Genomic DNA, 19,791 nt, shown 5'->3' on the forward strand with positions numbered 1-19,791 from the left:
CTTCTTGGGACAAAGCACACATGTCAGTTTGTTAAAATTTTTCTGATGGCAAAAGCTGTCAAATTTCCCTTTTAGACTAGGAAGTGAGACTCTATAGCATACCTATAGACTATAGGTATTTTTATTTATGGAAAATAAATAAAAAAGTAGGATTTTTTTTTTTGTCTCATTAAATAAAGAAAAATAGAAACAAGATCTTTAAAAGACCATCATGGAAACTGGTGGCTTCATGTCTGAGCTGTTACTCAGAGTTTTACTGTATTAACACTGGAATGAAATAAGCCTAAACCTAAGCAAAGAGGATGCCCCTACATTCACCATAAGAAAAATCCAGCTCCTAACCTGGAGAGAGAGGGTGGATGAGGTACATAATTCCAGATTTGTGTGCTGTTTGAAACAGAATAGTTCAAGTGGCAGTCCCAGCTCCAGTGATATTTAGGAAAATCTCCTTCTGCTTCAGGAGAACCACAATTTAATCTATATAAACATTAGCAATGTTAAGACCTATGAGAATACAGGACAAGGAATGAGAAGTTACATGGAGGTGAGATAAAGAATAAGTAGTAAATTTAGTAGGAATACACCACCATAGAATACAATGAAAAAAATGTATTTAAAAATAGTAAAAAAAAAATTTTATTCTTTAAGATCTAATTCCTACCCATTTCCAAAGTCAGTCGTCAAAATCTTGAATTGCCAGAAAGTACTTTACTGAAATCAAAGACTTCTATAATTGATCATTTTAAAGTACAACTGAACAAAAAATAGAATAGTACTACATTTTCACAGTAATTCACTTGGTCAAAGTAACATAGAAACACTAATATCTGGCATACAAGTGTATTTTTTTTAAATTGTATTAAAATATTTTGTCTTTCATGTTTGGTTCTATTTACTTTTTAATTAAGTTTCTACAAGAGAAGAAGAGAAAGATGCCGATTAGAGTAGCCACTCTAAAAGGCAAGTAGGACTAGAGTTCCCAAGTCTGAGCTTAGTAAACACCATTGATTAAAAAATCAAATACAGGGGTAATTTTGATACCTAAACAGTTCAGTTGGAGGGAAAAGAGCTCCTGAGTAAAAATGACTAAATGCACAATGAAGTAATCAGCTGCTTAATCAGGTGGCTTGGTTTCTTTGCAAGAAAACGTGAGTTTGAGGGGTAAATGAGTAGTGAACATTTTGTTAATCTGCTAATCATAAATCACATTTTTCATGACCCAAAACAAGAAGAAAAAATCAAAATTAATTAAAATATTAATAACATGAATGTATACTATATTTAAAAGTGTGTATATATGTAATATATATTTTTTTTGACTGTATGGCATATTTAGGGACATTTTGTAGCCTTGTCAAGACTCACAATGCATTTCCCTTACCAAAATTATAAATCACTCCCTGACCATAATTGCTAGTTATGTTTCAGTCATAAGATGAAGGCTGTTCATCTGGTATTTTTGAACACTATTCCATGTATGGTAAGCATACCTCTCCACTGTATTCACTCTTGGCCTGCTCCATCGAGGCATGGCAGTTTCTGGTTTTTTGTTTGTTTTTAATTGGGTGGAAGAATTCATAAAATAATTAAATCAATGATAACTTTGTAGCCTAGAAATGGGAAGAAAGGAGCAAAAAGACTGTTCTGTAAGAAGCAGAGCTTTTGGGGCTTGGTTTCTGAAAGAAAACACTTTAAATCCTTTGTCCATAACCATCATAGATGGAACAAAGTACACATGTTCTCACCACGTGGCTCCTGCTGAAAGAAGTACAGAGACAAGCTCTGATGGCCATTCCCTCAGTGGGCTCTAGTAGGGCACTAATTAGTGCCCTAATTAGTTCCCTCTAATTAGCAACATCCTTCCCTGTCTCTCTTCAACTCATGTCAGAATTTAATTATTTCAAAGGCTTCTGTTCCACCATGAAACTCGCCTGAAATTAGCTGATGGATTCAAAAATGATGATGGGGAAGCTGAACAGGCAGCATGATCATATAATCCTTATTTAGATAGGAAATGAGGCTAGAAACATTTATATCTAGTTCAGTGAAATTAAATCATGCTCTTACCTTTTTTCTCCCACTCCACCAGGCCCCAACTCGCAGCTGTCCTTCAGCATCACCTCTGGGGACAGCGCAGGACATTTTGGCATCGACAGCAGCGGGGTGCTGAGCATCCAACAGCCTCTGGATCGGGAAAGCCAGTCTTTCTATAACCTTGTCGTGCAAGTCCATGACATGGCCCCTCTTCCGGCCTCCAGGTACACAAGCACAGCCCAGGTTTCAATTATTCTGCTAGACGTGAACGACAGCCCACCCAGCTTTATCTCTCCGAAGCTGACCTACATCCCAGAGAACACGCCGATAGATACGGTTGTGTTCAAAGCACAGGCAACTGACCCTGACAGCGGTCCAAACAGCTACATTGAGTACAGTCTGCTTAGGCCTTTGGGAAACAAATTCAGCATTGGCACTATCGATGGGGAAGTCAGGCTAACTGGGGAGCTTGACAGAGAAGCTGTGTCCAACTACACATTGACCGTGGTGGCTACAGACAAGGGTCAGCCATCCCTTTCTTCATCTACAGATGTGGTAGTTATAGTCCTCGACATTAATGATAACAACCCCCTTTTTGCACAAAAGCTTTATAAAGTAGAGGTGGGAGAAAATACTTTAACGGGGACAGATATAATCCAGGTGCTTGCTACCGATGGAGATGAGGGTACAAATGGGCAAGTCCGCTATGCCATCGTGAGTGGAGATACCAATAATGAGTTTCGCATCGACTCTGTGACGGGAGTGATAACAGTTGCTAAGCCTTTGGACAGAGAGAAGAAGCCCTCCTATACATTGACTGTTCAATCCTCCGATCGTGGAAGCAGCCCAAGGACTGACACCACAGCAGTCAATATTATTCTGAAGGATGTCAATGATTATGTTCCCACATTTGAGCTTTCTCCATACTCTGTGAATGTCCCTGAGAATTTAGAGACACTTCCCAAAGTCATTCTTCAGGTGAGTACGTTCAACAAATAAATATGTGTTTGCTACAATTATTAGTGAGCCCTACGATATGTTGTTAATATGTAGTGTCTTTCCTCCACAATTAAAAAAAAATAAAATAAAAAATTGAAAAGTTCTCTTTTGGCTGTAATCTAATATGAATTGTTTGTTGTTTTGTTTTCCTTTTTGTTTGTTAGTTGTTTTTTACCAAAATTTTATATTAGGCTTTGAAGGGTCTTTTTGCGTCATTTTTTTCACCTGACCTATCTTCCTATGTACACTGGGACTTTAAGAGTTTAGTATATTCCCTCATCTCAGGCTCAACTTTGATGCAACAGGTCTCTCAATCTGATCATTGCCTACATAGGATGAGGCTCTGATCCAAATGTTGAAAGAGCACTAAATGGATTCAGACGGCAGGACATGCAGTGCTTTCTTTGATACTCAGCCCAGCCTATACCAAATCATCTGCGGTTTTCACTATATCCCAGCGCAGCCTTTACTATGTTTATGCTAGAGAAAAATAAGTAATTAACTATTTAAAAATTTTCAAACAACGCTTTTGAGTCCATCACCACTGTGTTAAGTCATTTTACAATTACAGCTAGTTTATAATAGCCCTTAAGGCACTGGGTTTAAATCAGTCCATTAATTTGGATTAATGTCATAGAGAATACTTTTTCCTTCCCAATAAAATTGTACAGACCCTGCATTTACCAGATACTGATATTTCTCCCCATATCTTTGTGTTGCTATTGTAGGTTGTAGCAAGGGACGATGATCAAGGCCTAAACAGCAAGCTTACCTATGTTCTCGTGGGTGGAAATGAAGAAGGAGCCTTTATTCTCTCAGCCAGTGGAGAGCTCCGCTTGGTGCAGAGCCTGGACCGAGAAACGAAGGAGCAGTATGTTTTACTCATCACCGCTGCTGATTCAGGTAAAATGTGCAATCTCTTCTGGTTAAATCTTGTATCACTTGAAAACGTTGTGTTCTGGGTGTAAAAGAAATACTTTTATGGTGGTCTGAAATTTTACTGCATGGAGATTTGTACCCAAGTTTCAGTTTAGGTCTCTGGGGTGAAATCTGGGCTCATATGTTGTCAAAGGGAGTTCAGTTTCTGGAAGTCAGGATTTTATCCTTATGTCTAGTTGCACGATATTAGGACTCACTACAGCTTTAGGCGGGTTGGTTTATTTTCCCCCATAGTAGTAAGTGATCCTATGTGGGTCATGACAGCTTCATGAACGGCAATGAAAAACTGTATAACGTTGTCGTTGGAAATGTGCAGACAGGTCAAATCAATGGCCAGAAAACAGCTATGGACTACTCAGTTAATCTTACTGAAATGTTACCCCTGAAAAGTAATGACAATTTAGATTTCAGCATTTTAATTTTCTGCTTTGCTCAGCATCCAGTCTTACGTTTGCTCCAAAATCCCTAATGTATACTAAGTTCCCTCAGTTTAAAACACAGACATGAATTCTTGTTATGAAGATTAATCACATTTTTACTTTAGGTGTCTGAGCATAAAATTTTGGTTGCAGATTTGGGTATGAATATTAGTAACAAAGACATTCTTCATCATATTCTGGACTGATCTCCAGTCCCCCAGAGTCTGATGGGATGTAATTTATTGCAGAATATGTTCTTACTTTCTAATAATAAAAATAGAAGCAATCCTAACTTGTTGACAAGTTGATGCAATTTTGTTTTCTGCCATATTGTGTGCAGGATCTTATGTCAGTGACAATATCTATGGCTTATATTTTCCTATTGCAGCAGTGTTCAGGTATTTCACAGTCTGGGCACAGCTGAAGCTGTGAAACACAGTTTTAGGACTTGACGTATCATTTGTCTTTTACTTTGGCTAGATATGCTATATTGCATTGTATTTTTACACTGGCTTTCCAGTGTAAAGTATAGCTGCAAAGTGCTCACTTGTGAGTTGTATGTGCTTGGGCTTGAATATCCTTTTGTTCCTTCAGAAGCTGAGGCTGGATATAAGAGAAATCAGATCCTTGATGCCTGTTTACTGTCCCAGTCCAAGTTAGCAGGACTGGGCATCTATTAGGACCCTATAAAACATAGCCCTACACAAAAAATACATGATGTCTGAACTGATAAGGGATGTGTCAAGTGGCAAACAATTATTACTCTTCCCAGAAAAAGGAGCAAGAAATCTGTTTCACCCTATGCCTAGTACCATGTATAAGCCAAAAGTTTGACAATAGCATAATCTTTTCCTAAACTCTGGTTACTAAAAAATATGAAATCCCCCCCAAAATTAACCCAACCATAGCAAATGAAAATATTTATTTGGGTTGGGAGACATCTGAGTTTCAACTAGTCCAGAGGAGATTTTAGTTCATGAAGTGTTCATCGGGCCTTTGCCTTAAGTAGCTGACAAGAATAGCAGCATATTTCATCAGTTCCTATGTTTAAAAACACAGGTATTATGCTGATTAGGAATAATTTGAATATTTTTTATATAAAATAATAGCTATGTTATCATAATGCTAAATCACAAGATATTACTCCCTCTTGTCAATATTAAAAGATGCTAGCAAAAGTGTTCAGAAACAGTTGCTAAATAGTAACTTAAATTTAACTGTTTTAGAGTATTTGCTTTATTTAAATATTTAATTAAAACAATTAATTAATTATAAGTAATAATTAAAATAATTAATATTTAATTAATTAATTATATAAAATTAAATATTAGATAGAGTATGTTATCTAGAGTAGCAAAAGTTTACAACCTGACTAATGCATAGGCTTTATATGACTTGCTATATTTTTTTACCAACCCTGTGAATAAAGTTAGACGGTAACTTTTGATCAGACTGGAGACATACCCTAAATTCATACTATCAAAGAAAGCATTTAAAACTGTTAGTTATGATTTATCTAAACTAAAGCACCACGGAAAATCTCATGGTCCTGTAGAAGTCAATGCCAAAACATCCCTTTATTTCATGGAAGCAGGTTGTGGACCACAGTTATAACAGGTACTCTGAGTACTCTAAATATATTACATACTGAGGAAACTCTATGGGATCTCTGTTATGTTTAAATTAGTCATACTGAGTTCAGCAGTCTATGTGGTAAAGAACACTCTGGCATATAATTCGTTTGAGGCCTCTTAAGGAGTGAGGTTGTCACAATAAGGTGGAACAAACGGACCAAGCTACAGACTCTGAGATCTCTGTCTAGCTGTGTCTCAAATTTTATATTACTATATATTACATTATCTTATGTCAAATGTACATGCACTACCGTGGACATTTGGCAGCCGAGTTAGAAAAATATTATGGAGGAGGAAGCCTCTTTTAAAACGAGTTGTAGCTTATCAGAAGAAGAATGTATTACTTTAAAATATACAAGGTGTTTTAAAAGCTACCAGTATGGGTTTGTGATGGATTTCCAGGTGCTAACATACTGACCTTTGCTAGTTGGTGCATTCATTAAATAAGGTAGTTCTGGCTGTACTACCAAAATTATAGCAGTCACACTATCGTGAAATGTGTAAGAAAAGTGTTTTAAATATTACATTCTTGAGCAGCTGATAAACATTTATAGAAAATATTCTCACAGGCATGTACAGTTCTTTGCCTAATGTAATTATTTCTTTCTAATATCTTAGCTTGAATTTGTTAGGTAATGCTTCTGTTCCTAGACAGCAGAATCCTACATAGAGTAAATTCAGTGAGAAACACACATACAGAACTGTTCTCCTCTATAGGAAAGCAGTGCCTGCCAAAATGTTGAAGAAGGCAGGCGTGTCTGAATTCATCCACATCTGTATTATCTCCGAAAATAAATCAAGGGAAAGGTATTCTACTTTGCACTTTGAGTATGGCTTTTATTAGCTGTAATAAACAGTCTTTCTGGTTGCCTTTAGCAGCCCAAGCAACAGGCTTGCCCATAGATGGTGCCTCTTATTTAGTTTTATTTTTTTCTAGATAAAAATCGTGGTAGACATCCAGATGCAGTTAGCTCTGGAAATGTCTGGGTAGTACATCAAGGGCAAAATTCTTCGTCCAGCCCACTTCCCATTCTTTTTAGGATCTACATCTCAATTTTCATATGCTGCACTGGCTAATTTAAAACATTCAAGGATGATACCTTACTCCTATAGAAGTCTATGCCAATTCTTCCCTTTGTTTCAAAGAATCAGATGCAATACATGCTTAGAAGCAACTTTAGACGTAAGGACTGATGGATTCTCAACTTTTTGGATGTCTTCCTGATCTCCCTAAACATAAACAAGGATTTCTTACTTATGTTTATTATCAGTTCATCAGTTTGTGACTGTGGTTCTAATAGTTCTTTTATAATGTTTATGGAGAAGTTGATGGAAAAATTATTTTTATGTAGAGGTGTCAGTCTAATATATTGAAAACAATCGATGGTCTCTCTACAAGGCATAGACACTTTGCTCATGCACATTGCTTCACCCCGTACCTTATGGGTTTTGTAACACATACTGGTGGGATGTACCCTGAGTCTATTTGTAGCAGATGGAGGATTACGACATGGCAAAGCATCAGCCTTCATATGTGAAGCATGAGCTAGCTAGCAGGGCTGCGTGGGATCGGGTGCCTGTGCTAGCCTCTAGGCTTCAAAATGCCGTGCAGGCATGCTCTCCTGGAGCCTGTATTTTGGTCCAGGACATATGAGAAGAGTTCATGAGTTACTGAGTATTAAGAGTTGAGCCGAGCCGCTCATAAGAGTTTTGGGCAGGTGAGACAGGGAATGCTGTCATGACAGCTTGCACCAGTGATGGGAATTGGGCACTTGTCGGAAAAATGCTTTCCCAAGGATTATTCTCAGACCAGAAGCGAGTGTCATGATCTATGTATCGTCCTGGCTCTGATCCAGCTATTCCTTGACCTGCTGTCCTCCACCTAGTCCTCTAGGTAGATCTTGGGTCTACAGAGTTTTCCCTTTCCCCTGGGGGAGGGCAAAGACTGATGAAATGTTTTCAGGTGCTTAGATGAGTGTGGCAGATGACACAGTGAGTTGTGGCCACACAGTCTGCTTCATGCCCAGTTTCCATGACACAGCCTGCACAAAGGTTCATGATTTCAGCCTCTTCCCTCACTTTTGCATTTCCACCTTACTGCTTGGTATCAGGAGACTTCTGCTCTAAGCAGTAGGGTTTTACAGAGAGGCACAAGGCATCTTCCGGAGCTGTACACCTGTGGCTTTGTTTGAGAAATAAAACATAATTCAACCTCAAAGTTCACCCATCCCAATTTAGAGCCCCTCTTGCAGCACAAGCTGTAGACCAGAGTGTGTGAATTATAAATACAATGACAAGCAAAATGATGGACTGTGGAATAACACGATAGTGTTTAAATTGCACATGCTCCCCCAAAATATCTGCTAACATAAACGCCAAGAAACCTACGTGCAGCTATTTGAATGTGTCTTTACAGGACTGTTTCTACCATATAAATCATTTGTTTCGCTTAGCTCTACCCTTCTTCGTGGCAAAATGGTTGGGAAAAGAGACTTTCTAAATTATTTTTTTCACCCCATCTGGTGGGGACACAGCAATGGGTAAACATTCAGTCCTGGCAGCGTGACAAGGACTGGTGAAGCTGCTTTTATCATCCGGGGCTTTAACTCTTTGAGCCATTTTCTGGAGAAAATGTTAGCATTCCAACAGTCCTCCTCCTTTTATGTATTGGTCACAGGGAGGTAGAGTAGCACATCTGGAAACCTGCTAGCTGCCCAGGACTACTGTTTAAATAAACTGCAACCAGCATATCTGTTTTGGTTGAACAGAACGGCATGTTGCCACAATAAAACCAAAATCACAGTGTGATGTTTCTAATTAGCTGCGTTGCTGTATGTTTTTTAATTATTTTGTTAAATAACCTATTTACTGATTTAGATGATAGTTCTAAAAGAAATAAATCAGTGGACTGATAAATATATTTAGTTATCTGATCGTCGTATACCTCGCTGGCCTGTGGAAAAAAAACAACCATATGTTTTTTCTTTACAAAATGTTGGCCCTCAACTTATGCATTCTTTCCTTCAAGAATGCAGGAGGGCAACCAAACATAGAGGTTATATCCTTCTCAGGAATTCTCATTTGACATATGCTTTTGGTTCTCTTCAATCTTAAAATCAAATTAAATCTGACAATGCAGTTGTATTGTTCTTCTCACTCTTTCGTTTGACACATTTTGAAGTATTTCCTGGTTTGGGGTGACAAGTAAAGGATGACTGTATTTTCAAATTAGAAAAACTTCAGCCTCTTTATTTCCTAGTAATAGTAAGAAAGAGTCTCAAGGGTTAACATTTTGTGAGATTTATATGACAGGGCTTAAAGACATTTATACTCATCCTGTTTTTTAGCATACACTGTGTTTCTACTTAACAGGCAGTCTGCAGTGTGAAAAGATGTTGCCTTAAAAGAGTGAGTTGTATTTTTAAAACAAATTCAACTATTTTTAAATCTTGGTGCTCTCAAAACAAACAAACAACTCAAAAATCTCCTTTAGAAGTGGCCTGTTTTCCATGTTTTTATATGTTACGTCTAAATATGCACATCACTTCGGCCATTGGTGAGCTAAATGAAGCTGACATATGCTTACCTTGGTGCTTAGCAGTTTACATAATGAATGCTCTCTTCTCTGCTCTGTTTTATGCTACAGCTGTTCCACAATGAATGTTGGTTTCTATCCCAGCCCCATTTATTTCCATGCTGTTAGGGAAGCTCTTCCTCAGGCCAATACTATCTACTTTGAGCCTGGTTTTGCTATTTTACTAGTTGTATTATTTTTACTATTATGCTACTGGTACTAAATCTATTGTTTTAGTAGTTTTGCATGATTTTTTTTTATTTCTTTATTTCTGAAGCACACTGGAGGACAACTGGCAGCAGTCTCATCAGGGAGTTTGCAGCATTTATTTTGTGTTGCCATCATCTAAAATCAGGAGAGAGGAAAATCAATAGCATCTTTTTTTACTTGTGGGAGGCTAATAGCAGGATCCTACCCTTTCTGAGAGCCTAGAAAGTCTTGGCAGTGTTTTAATTTTTCTCTAGAAGCCAACAGGCTCAGAAAGATGTTTAGGCAGCAGGAGTAAGGCAAAGTCAGTTGGATGTCCCCCAGGGAGTAATTGTCAAGGAAGAGAGTGTATTCATGTCTATACGATGTGACATATTTACTCCCCAGAGGAGATGAGGCTTTAGCCCATCCCTTCAGAGAACTGCCCTACAAGATGTGTAATCCAGCCCCAGAATACCATTTGAGGATTTTGGTCTTTTATTTCAAGTTAAACCTTCTTTATTAGATCAGTTTTTTTCAAAATAGTTCATCGAGAGTCTCTGGGCTAAATCCAAGTGTATGTGTTCCATAGGGTGGGGTGCAGGAGAGGTGTGTGTTCGTATTGGCAAAGGGCTTAAGCTGGTCAGCACAAGCTAAAATACCTATGAAAAGAAGGAAAGTTACTTTTTCACTTAGGTTAAAATCACAGGCAGAAGAGATCTTTGAGATCAACTTCAGCTGATGGCGGATTTTATTTGGACAAGGCAAGCAGAGTTAGAAATGTGTGTTAACATGTTTATCCTCTTTAGTTCAGGCATACTTTTGCTACTTTTAGAAAAGTACTCAGTTAAGTACGTGCCTCTCCATTCAAACATTTCTTGTGTTGAGATTGTAGATAGAGAACCCAGCAAGTCATTGGCAGGTTTAGTTCAAATGAGATCATCTGTTTTTAGCTGAAGGTTGTTGAATGAACTGGTTTCCATTTCATTGTCTTCTGGTTTTGGTTGGGTTAGAGGTAATATACTTCTTTTGCTTCATCAAAAATAGTCGTGAGAATTCCCGTATCTATTAATGAATATAATTTGATGCCATGTAGAAAGAATGAATAATGAGTGTGGATGATGTTATTGCTTGCTCTATGAGGTTATTGCATTATAAATGAAGGAAAGAGGAATATTCTGTATTTCAGTGTTGTTAGTTATTATACAGGATTTCTTACCACAAAAATATTTATAAAATATTCTTGTATTTATTTGTAAAAATAACAGAGAAAATAAATAAATAAATAAATAAATGGCTACAAATAACAGCTTTGCAAGGCATGTATGTGCCATGAAATGTTGAAGCTGGTTTCTGCTTCTTTTTAAAGGGTTTATTTAATAAAAGCATTTAGCATCATCTTTAACTCAGTATTGCAAATTTATCTGATTACTGACAGAAAATATTTAAAATTTTAACAATAAAAGTGTTGAACTACGGTAAACTGGGATCGACTGTACTATGTACTGTATTGTATGGAAGACATAGTTCCAAGAGTTCTTACCACTCAGTTTTTCAAATAGCTTATCTACTTAGTAGGGATGTTTCTTCTCCTTTATTTCCATCCATGCTTTTTTTTTTTAGACAGCTTGCACTGCTGTGAAATACTTTTCTTGCTTTCATTGAAACACCATTATTTTCTCAAGTTCTTCAATTGTGTCTTGTTTTAGTTTCTTGAATGTCAGCCCATGTTCACAAAAGATTCATTGACACCTACTGTAATATGTAGCAAATGCAAATGGGATTCAAGCATGAAATGTTTATTCATAGGCCAAAGAAGATTAATACAAACTTTTTTTTTTAAGTTCCTTATTTGCTTTGTATTCTTTCCCTTGTTTTTCCCTTTCTCACTTTTTGCTTCTCTTGTCTGTCATGAATATATTTCACCTACCTTTGTGCTTCTACTGTGACCATGTTCCCAGTTCACATCTGGTTCCATTGGCAATGGTTTCCTTCTGCCACTGGTCAAACAGAAAGTACCACCGTGCTTTATGGATTTTGGATTACCAGCTTGACCAGCAGTCAATCCTGCTCAAATCAGCATGAAGCACATTAAACAAGCTAGATATTCTCTTGATCCTCGGTGTCATCTCTTGTAGGATCTTAAGATCTACTTCTCTCAGCCCCACCACCATTGCAATACAATTTTATTATATATATGTTGGACTGGCATGTATATATGTCTGCTGATTACCAGTAAATGGTTGTGGATGTATAGAAGGGCAGTGATGAAAAAACGAGAATTGAACTTCGGAAATATGCCAAGGCAGTTTAATTTTCTTTGAGTTTTTCACAGTACAGGAAAAACATTGTGCATTGTTGATCCAAATGAATGTGAACAAGACTGTCAGACATTTAAGATGCCTTCAGTGTTTTCCTGGCTATTTTTTCTTTACTATTATTATTTCTTAAAATGTTGTTGCAGGTTAGAGGGGGAAAAAGTAGGTATATCTGTTTGAAGAAAAAAAAAATAAAATTCATTTATATAAACTGGAAACCAAGCAAGAATATAATGTTTAATTTTTAGGATTTAGCAGTCAATAAAAAACTTCAAGGAAACAAGAGCTTTAGTTCAGTAATTCTGAGGTTGTTACACTCCTCTCATCTATTCATTCATCCATATTGCTATGATTAGCTCGGAACAAGAGTTGAAATGAAAATTAATGTAAAATGTTTGCCCTCCTGCTTACATCACTGTTATATGAAATCCTACTGCAAATGTGCTCAGTTTGCTGAATATAATTTGTTTTTCAAAACAGTAAGATAACAAAAGTAGTCACTATGCTATGGAAGGAAAAATTTTCAGCCTTTGATAAATACTAAGACTTTTCCAGTCATCATGATCTTAAACTATTTTCTAAATCAAATATAACACCTCACAAATTGAAAGTTTGCTAACTGATTCTTCAACAACAAATCTACAATTTCAGGAAGCTTTAATTACAAGGATAAAATCAGTAAAACATGCATATATGGCCAGAACACTTATCCTGCTGGTTAATCTTTGCTATTTATAAAGGGTGTTTTTAAAGCATAATTCAAAATCATGCATTACAGGAATTTCGCTGTGGGATATTCAAGAGTCACAAGCAGTCAAAAAATGACTTAGTCAGCAGTCCCTGCAGGAGCCAGCTTTTCTGTTTTTTCTGTTTACAGCAATAACTTATAATAAGGATAAGTAATTTGGTGGTTTTAAGAAAATATTTTTTTTTAAATCCCAGTGCCTTTCTTTTAAGTTGTTCTTTAAATCTAGCTACAGTCACCAGAGGCCCTGGTAGTGTGTACCGTCATGCCTCCCCTTGGAGAACTGCGTGCACTGTGGAAACATGGAGGTGCACCCTAAAAGCAGTCCTGTACCAGTTTTTGTTAAAAGCATTATATTCAGTTGTGAGAAATTGGCCTTAAGGATTTTTCTTGTGAAACTTACTTGGAAGAAGGCACTTTTTTGCTCTGGAATTAAGTTCAGTTCTTGCAAAGAAACCTGTGGTAGCTTCATGGATCTTTTCTAGGCACCATCCCCAGTGAGTGACCTGTACCTTAGATGTTAACAGATTACAAGTGTTTGTCGAGGGTTGGAGGGTTGTACAGCACATGAGATAAATGGTTGTGGCTTTTGTGGAAGGCAAACAAAACTTGACAGCCACGAGTTGCTGCCATCTGCTTATATCAGAAGCCCAGCATCCATCTGCATTCTGCAACCAGAATCTTTCAGCCTTTCCTTCATCAATTTTAAAGTTTGCTAAACAAAAGTAGCAATGGGGGAAAAATGCTTAACTGAAGGAATATAACAGCTACTGTTTTTCAGCTGAATAAGTTATAAATTTATAATAATGTGGATGGGTGTAGAACGAGGTTGTTACATGGAACAGTTTGAAGTTGGGGCATACTGTACTTTTGGTTTATTGTGTAGGTTTTATTTTCAGTCTTTATTTCTGTTCTGCTGGGTCTGCTTCTGTAATAGCATTTTTTCTCTGTTGGTAAACAACTGCATGTAACTTGTTCTGATGAGCAGGTCAGAGGATAAGAGAAAGGAAAGGGGAAGATGTGTATACACTGAGGAACTTAAAACTGTGCACACAAGTCCCACTCTTTTGATAGTATAATCAGCTATCAAGTAGCTGAATAGTATATTGCAGTTCAGTGTTGCCCCTTTTATGAAACTGCAAAGCTTAGAGAATCCATAGAGTGCAGTTATTCAAATAGGCAATTATCAAAACGTAAAAATTGTGTGGATAGAAAGAGTTGAGGAAGCCCGTAATGCATCATTATTTGGGACACGGATTTCTTTTTCATAGAGATAAAGATGGTGTCAAAACATTCCTGAGGATGTGTGTGCACATGTATGTATCTAAGTGGGGCTGAACTTGTAATTGCATGAAAGAGCCTGTACTCTGTCTTGTGAAGGTATATAAAAAATATATTTGATGACTTGAAATGATGGATGTATTCACAAATTTATGTCTGTTTGTTCCCAGCTTCTTTAGTCTAGGAGGATGAAGGAAGATGTTAAGATTTCTAATATCTGATGCAGTAATGGAAAGTCTCTTTTTCTCATTGGGTGATGCTAGCAGACATACAGAGCTACCCCAGCAGCTCCCTTGTTCTCATGAAGTGAAAGTTCAGTTAAATCAGCTTTGGGAAGCTTGAGGTGTAAATGCTGCTGCTTTGTACCCACTTATCTGTCTTAAAATTCAGATCTGACACTTTCAGAAATTTGTGAAAACTGGGCACATGCGTGGTTTCATTTGCCATTCATCTGCTGAAATGAATGACAGTAGGGCTAACTTCTAAGCTTCTTACTACACATGCTTTTTAAGCTCGTATTTCAGCTTTTCCTTTTAAGATTTAATAGGAAAGCATATATGAAAAAACAAATAAGAGGAAAGCAAAGTACAGTCTGTATATCCAGCAAGGGTGAATATTTGTGGTGCAACTTGTAAAACTAACTACTCATTTTGCTCATTTGCATATACTCTTGTGTTCCAGGTAAATTAATTAAAGCTCATCCATGTTTCAAGTACATTTTCTTCTGTACTGAAAATCAACTAGTTGCATTTTAACTTACTTTATCTGCATGTTTATTTTAAAATTCTTCACTTGTGTGAGGCTCAGCACACTCTATCTGCATTTCAATGCAGATAGAAAGATTGGCTGCTTTATTATGAGACAGGCCTTGTTTACTTGAGTGAAAAAGTTAGTGCTCTGTAATAACACATACAGCTTCTAGCCCTGGGACTCATTCATTGAGTGTTTGACTGCAGAAGTGAAATCCGCTTTGTTGCAAAGCAACACATTTCAGTGAGGCAAAAATTCCACTTCTGTTAAATCGCTTTCCAATTTTCAGGATAATGATGTGTTTAATTTACCACAAAACATGGTAAACTGCCTGCAGTATGAGTTTGGATTAGTTGTTTAGATTCATTTTATTTAATTTTAATCCTTTTTTTTTCTTAGCAAAGTGTATCTCTAGTTTTTTACTTAAGTTTATTGTTAGTTTTCTAGCACTTAATTTTGATATTTTAATGCTGGCAAAAACTTTGTGTTCCTGGTTTCTGAAAGGAATGATAGTTTTACTATCTGCTGTGCTAACTATGGCACAGACAAAACCCAGGATCCATTAAAACTTCAAACAACTTGTGGATAGTGTTCTGAGCACAGTCTCCTATTTCTAATTTGTGCCATAAGCCATGCAGTACCCCACTGCTGAGAGGATTTCCAAGCACATCATCTTTTCCCAAAACTTCTTGAAGCAACTAACTTCTAGTTACTCTCTAACTTCTCTTTAGGTCCAGTTTTAACTTCTATAGTGGCACATTTCCAGCATCATCCTCTTTTTGTGGCCAACAGCCGCAACTGAGGACTGGTGGATGGGGCAGAAGACGCGCTTGGCGATCCCTGCCAGTCCTGCCTCGCTGAAGCAGGCAGAAGTGGAGGGTAAGAGAGAAGAGAGCTCCTGCCCCTCTGCTGCTCCCTGCCCACCCCATGGTCCCCTGCTGCCATTTTGTCACATCACCTCCTCAAACATTCCCTGCAGAGAGGGGAGCTGCGGCCCACAGCTGGATGAGCCCGAGGTGGCCTCTCATAACCTCGTCCTGCAACTTGTCCTCCACCACAGGCCTCCAAGGAGCAGGCTCCCAAGGTCTGCTCCTTCTCTCCGTCCCCAGACACATGTTTACTTTGCAGATGTAAGCAAAAAGCTTAAATTTTTGGAAGAACATCCGTGGGAAGCAATTTTCTTCCTGAACTCAGCGTTGCTATTTTGACACTATCCCAGGTTAATCTTTATTTCAACAATGACGTGTGGACATTTGCGGGGCTCTCTGCTTAATGTATATGTACGGCTGTCACCTAGAAAATAAACTGTTCAGTTCATAAAAACAGACCACAGCACACAGATATTGGAAAATCAAAATAATATTAATGATATATTGATGCCATCTTTTAAGTTTTAAAGATCTGATGGTCACTGAACAGTCAATCTGATCTCTCCCATTTATTTCCCTGAGTTAACTTACGTTCTCTGGCTATTAATCATTCGATGTCTGTTTCATTCCTTCGTCTGTCTAGAAAATGCTTTTTCAACATGGATGTTTTAAGCCCTTGTGAGAGACTGTGCTTTGAAATCTGAAGGAACTAGTAGTATAGCTCTAGGGAAATGCTCTAAATAAGAGGTGGGTGTCTGACAAATAATTACTACTACTGCTGAAAAATAGTCCAAAATACTATGAAAAAATGGTAGAAATTTTCATGCAAGCTCACTAAAAGAAAAGTGTACGTTTGTGGCACTCCAAGCTGTCTGTAGGGGTATGCAAAGTCTTGTGTGACTACATATGACAATGTTACGTAGATTTTACAATAATCAATCATGCCTGATTTATCAAAATGGGGGCATCCTGAGTGTTTGGCTAATAGAGCAGAATTTACACAAAATTTACTACACTTATTTATGCAAAATGTTAAACACAGTTTGGAAAAAAAAAAAAAAAAAAAGAAAAGGATGATGCTCGAACATAATTGGAATAACTGACTTGAGGAAGATTTGCTATCGAAGCAAAACTAAGAAATCTGGGAACTCAGCCCGACCATGGAAAGTACTTCTTTCACCACAAATATGACATCTACATTTTATGAAACCTACTTATTACCAGGGGCCAAATTCTGTGGTCTTTATGCAAGCAGAACTTTCACTGGAAGTTCACTGAGGACGGTAGAATTTGGCCCCAAACTATTTCTTTTCCATAGAAAATTACTTCATTTGTAATTTCCTCTTCTTATATTTCTCAGTAACTGCAGAAATGTGAGCTGGTCTTTTAATTTCAAGTGAATGCAAGCTTTAAGAACTCTGTGAAATTGCAACTTTATCTTTCAGTGTAATAGAATAAAGGAGTAAATTTGTGGACGTGATGTTTTAGTTAGAGGAGAAAAAAGGTATACTTGGAGAACTACATAGATGGGAAACCAATGTAGATGTGTGAGTTTTTCCATCTAAGTAAAATGAGAATGATTTTTGGTTTTGAACTGAAGAATGGTGACTTAGGATGTTGCAAACAGCTGAATTAGACTTCTGGGATACTTCTGCGAGCCACAAGCTAGCACTGAATGAGATCTGGGTTACTTATATTACCCTAGCTAATTTTATTAGTATGGTGCTCAACCTTGGCTGGTAAATTCACTTCTCTAAGGCTAATACAAATGTGCCCATCCTGTGCTATGCCTTGTAGATACACCCAATGGGGAAGTAATGGCCATCAAGTGCTTTACAAAGAGCCAACTTCTGCCATTCTAGTTTATGCGAGTGCTCTGATTTTGATGAATGTGTTGCATTGATAAGGAATATATAGACAGGTAACAGTTATGGAGTGAGGCCATAAGTGAACAAAAAGAGAGTACAGGGATATATTTATATATATAAAACTTTGAATTTTATTGGATATATTTAAACCTAAAAGTATGATGAATACTGAAATACCAGGCCTGATGGTTGTCTGCAGCTAAGTTTCCATGGCTTTCAGCAGGACTGGGATCTGACCCTTGGAGCACCTGCTTGGTACCCTACAAATTCATGTTCCTCACAGAGGATAGCAGACTGAGTTTGGTTGGAGGCAAATAGCGAACCAAAAGCTGCTGCTTGGTTGAAGGCAAATAGTGAATCAAAAGCTGCTGCTATCAGTGTAACTCTGAGCCGGAAAATATCCACATCTGGCATCTCTTTCTATTACAGGACCATTTCCATTATGGGATCAAGGACTTAACAGCCATGCAGGAGAAAGACACAACCCATCACAGCATGTTGCTTGTAGCGCATGTCCATGTGGTAGTGTGCCAGCAGTCATGGACCATCCTCTTCCCATTCCCCATGCTGTCTTGTGAATGCAGCTAGCATGGCACTGAGCCCCAGCCCCTTTCAGCCTGCAGAGTACCCCACTGGCATGCGCCTGAGCTGATCCCACCTCTCTAGTGTTGTGTTATGTCTCACGGCACCTTCTAGAGAAGCTTCCACTGTGGAAGAAACTGTGAAGAAACTCAACACATTGAATTTTCCAGCATTGTTTTTTTGAGTGAGCAATTACATTTAAAACATTTAAATTACATTTAAAACAATGAGATTCAGGGCTTAGCTGCAAGTTTGCTTTCTTTACCAGGCTGCATTGCATTACTGATGCTCTTTGAATAGGACTTACCCAATATTAATCTCTGAATTATGCATAATTTGTTTTATCACCTGTGAAACTTAACAACTTTCAGCTTTTCATTTCATTAGCTGCGAGATGGATGTCGATTAAATGTGTTTGGAAGGCCAGAGCTTGATGACACACACAGCAAATACCACTGAGGACTCGATTTCGTTTAATGCAGTAATAATAAACACTCCATGGGCAATATTTCAGCAATCGGGAACGCTTTTGCAGCCCTTTCTATCTATAAGTGTTTGGCTGAATGACAAAATCGAGAAAAAAAAATAATAAAAAGAGTCTGCCTTAATGTAACCTTTGAGGCTGAAAGTATATTAATTGGCAGAATGAATTACCTCAGAACAGAGCAGAGAAAGGGCTCCATTGTGCGCGGCCGTGGCGTGAAACGTATCCTCTCTGGCTCTCATGTTCTTTCCTCAGCATTGTGGTCCAGCCTGTCCCATCAGCAGTCTTGTAAGTGAGCCCTGCAAGATTTATAGCTCGTCTCCACTGGACACTTGTTCGTTCGGTCTGTTTGCACATTATGCTGAGTTGCTTTGTGGTGGGAAACCTCCTTCCCCTGCAGAAGCTGCTCCCAGCTCCTCCCTGAGATGGTGTGATGCTCCTTAAGCCTGCAGGGGTTAAAACGGGGAAAAACGAGGTCATTAGTTGCTCTTCTCTACAGAAGCTCAGTGTCTGGAGCCCTTGCCAGGGCCACGTGAGCCCCGAGCCCTGAGATGTTGAGGCCCAGCAGTAACCTTGTGCAGCAGTGACCTGATCATCTGCTGGGATGGAGGGATTAGGGCAGTCACACGGGGACTTGCCTGTGTTTTATCAAGTGACAGTTCAGTGTAATAAACTTGCCTTTCAGCAAGGACCCGAACCGGTCTCCAGGGTGCTGGCCCAAAGCATTTCATTAGCGTTGCTTTTTCCTCAGTCCAGCCAATAATGAATTATTGTATGTCTTTGAGATTGAGGGGGAAAGGAATCTAATCTTGGGTAAACCAGGCATGGTCATCATCTGTCTTTTGAGTAAAAGTGCTGTATGCTGGGAGTTTTGAGCTCTTCTCTCTTATTGCCCCCTGTCTCAACACACACACTTTTACACTTTTGCTAGGTATTCAAAGAATAACAGGATCCCATTTTTTCAGGGACCCTCAGTGAAGAATTTAGTTAGCAGAAGGTGTCTTGCTGATTGTTGGCTCAAAACAAGAGCAATAAACTATTAAACCCAGCATGAACTTCTACAATTTTTCAGTGTCTTTTTTTTTTTTTTTTTTTCCAGTTTTGACAAA

The 19,791-nt window shown here is 38.1% G+C and overlaps 1 protein-coding gene across 1 annotated transcript in view; it reads left to right on the forward strand.

Annotated features, from left to right (window-relative positions):
• The window catches only part of FAT4 (FAT atypical cadherin 4), a 142,315-nt gene that overhangs the window by 80,912 nt on the left and 41,612 nt on the right, over positions 1 to 19,791 (forward strand). Inside the window, exons 5-6 of the mRNA XM_084518475.1 lie at positions 2,090 to 3,012; positions 3,762 to 3,936. Coding sequence (XP_084374601.1) covers positions 2,090 to 3,012; positions 3,762 to 3,936 — 1,098 coding nt within the window. The remainder of the gene's footprint in view (positions 1 to 2,089; positions 3,013 to 3,761; positions 3,937 to 19,791) is intronic.

The sequence above is a fragment of the Aythya ferina genome (assembly GCF_964211825.1).
Source record: "Aythya ferina genome assembly, chromosome: 4".
Classification (NCBI taxonomy): domain Eukaryota; kingdom Metazoa; phylum Chordata; class Aves; order Anseriformes; family Anatidae; genus Aythya; species Aythya ferina.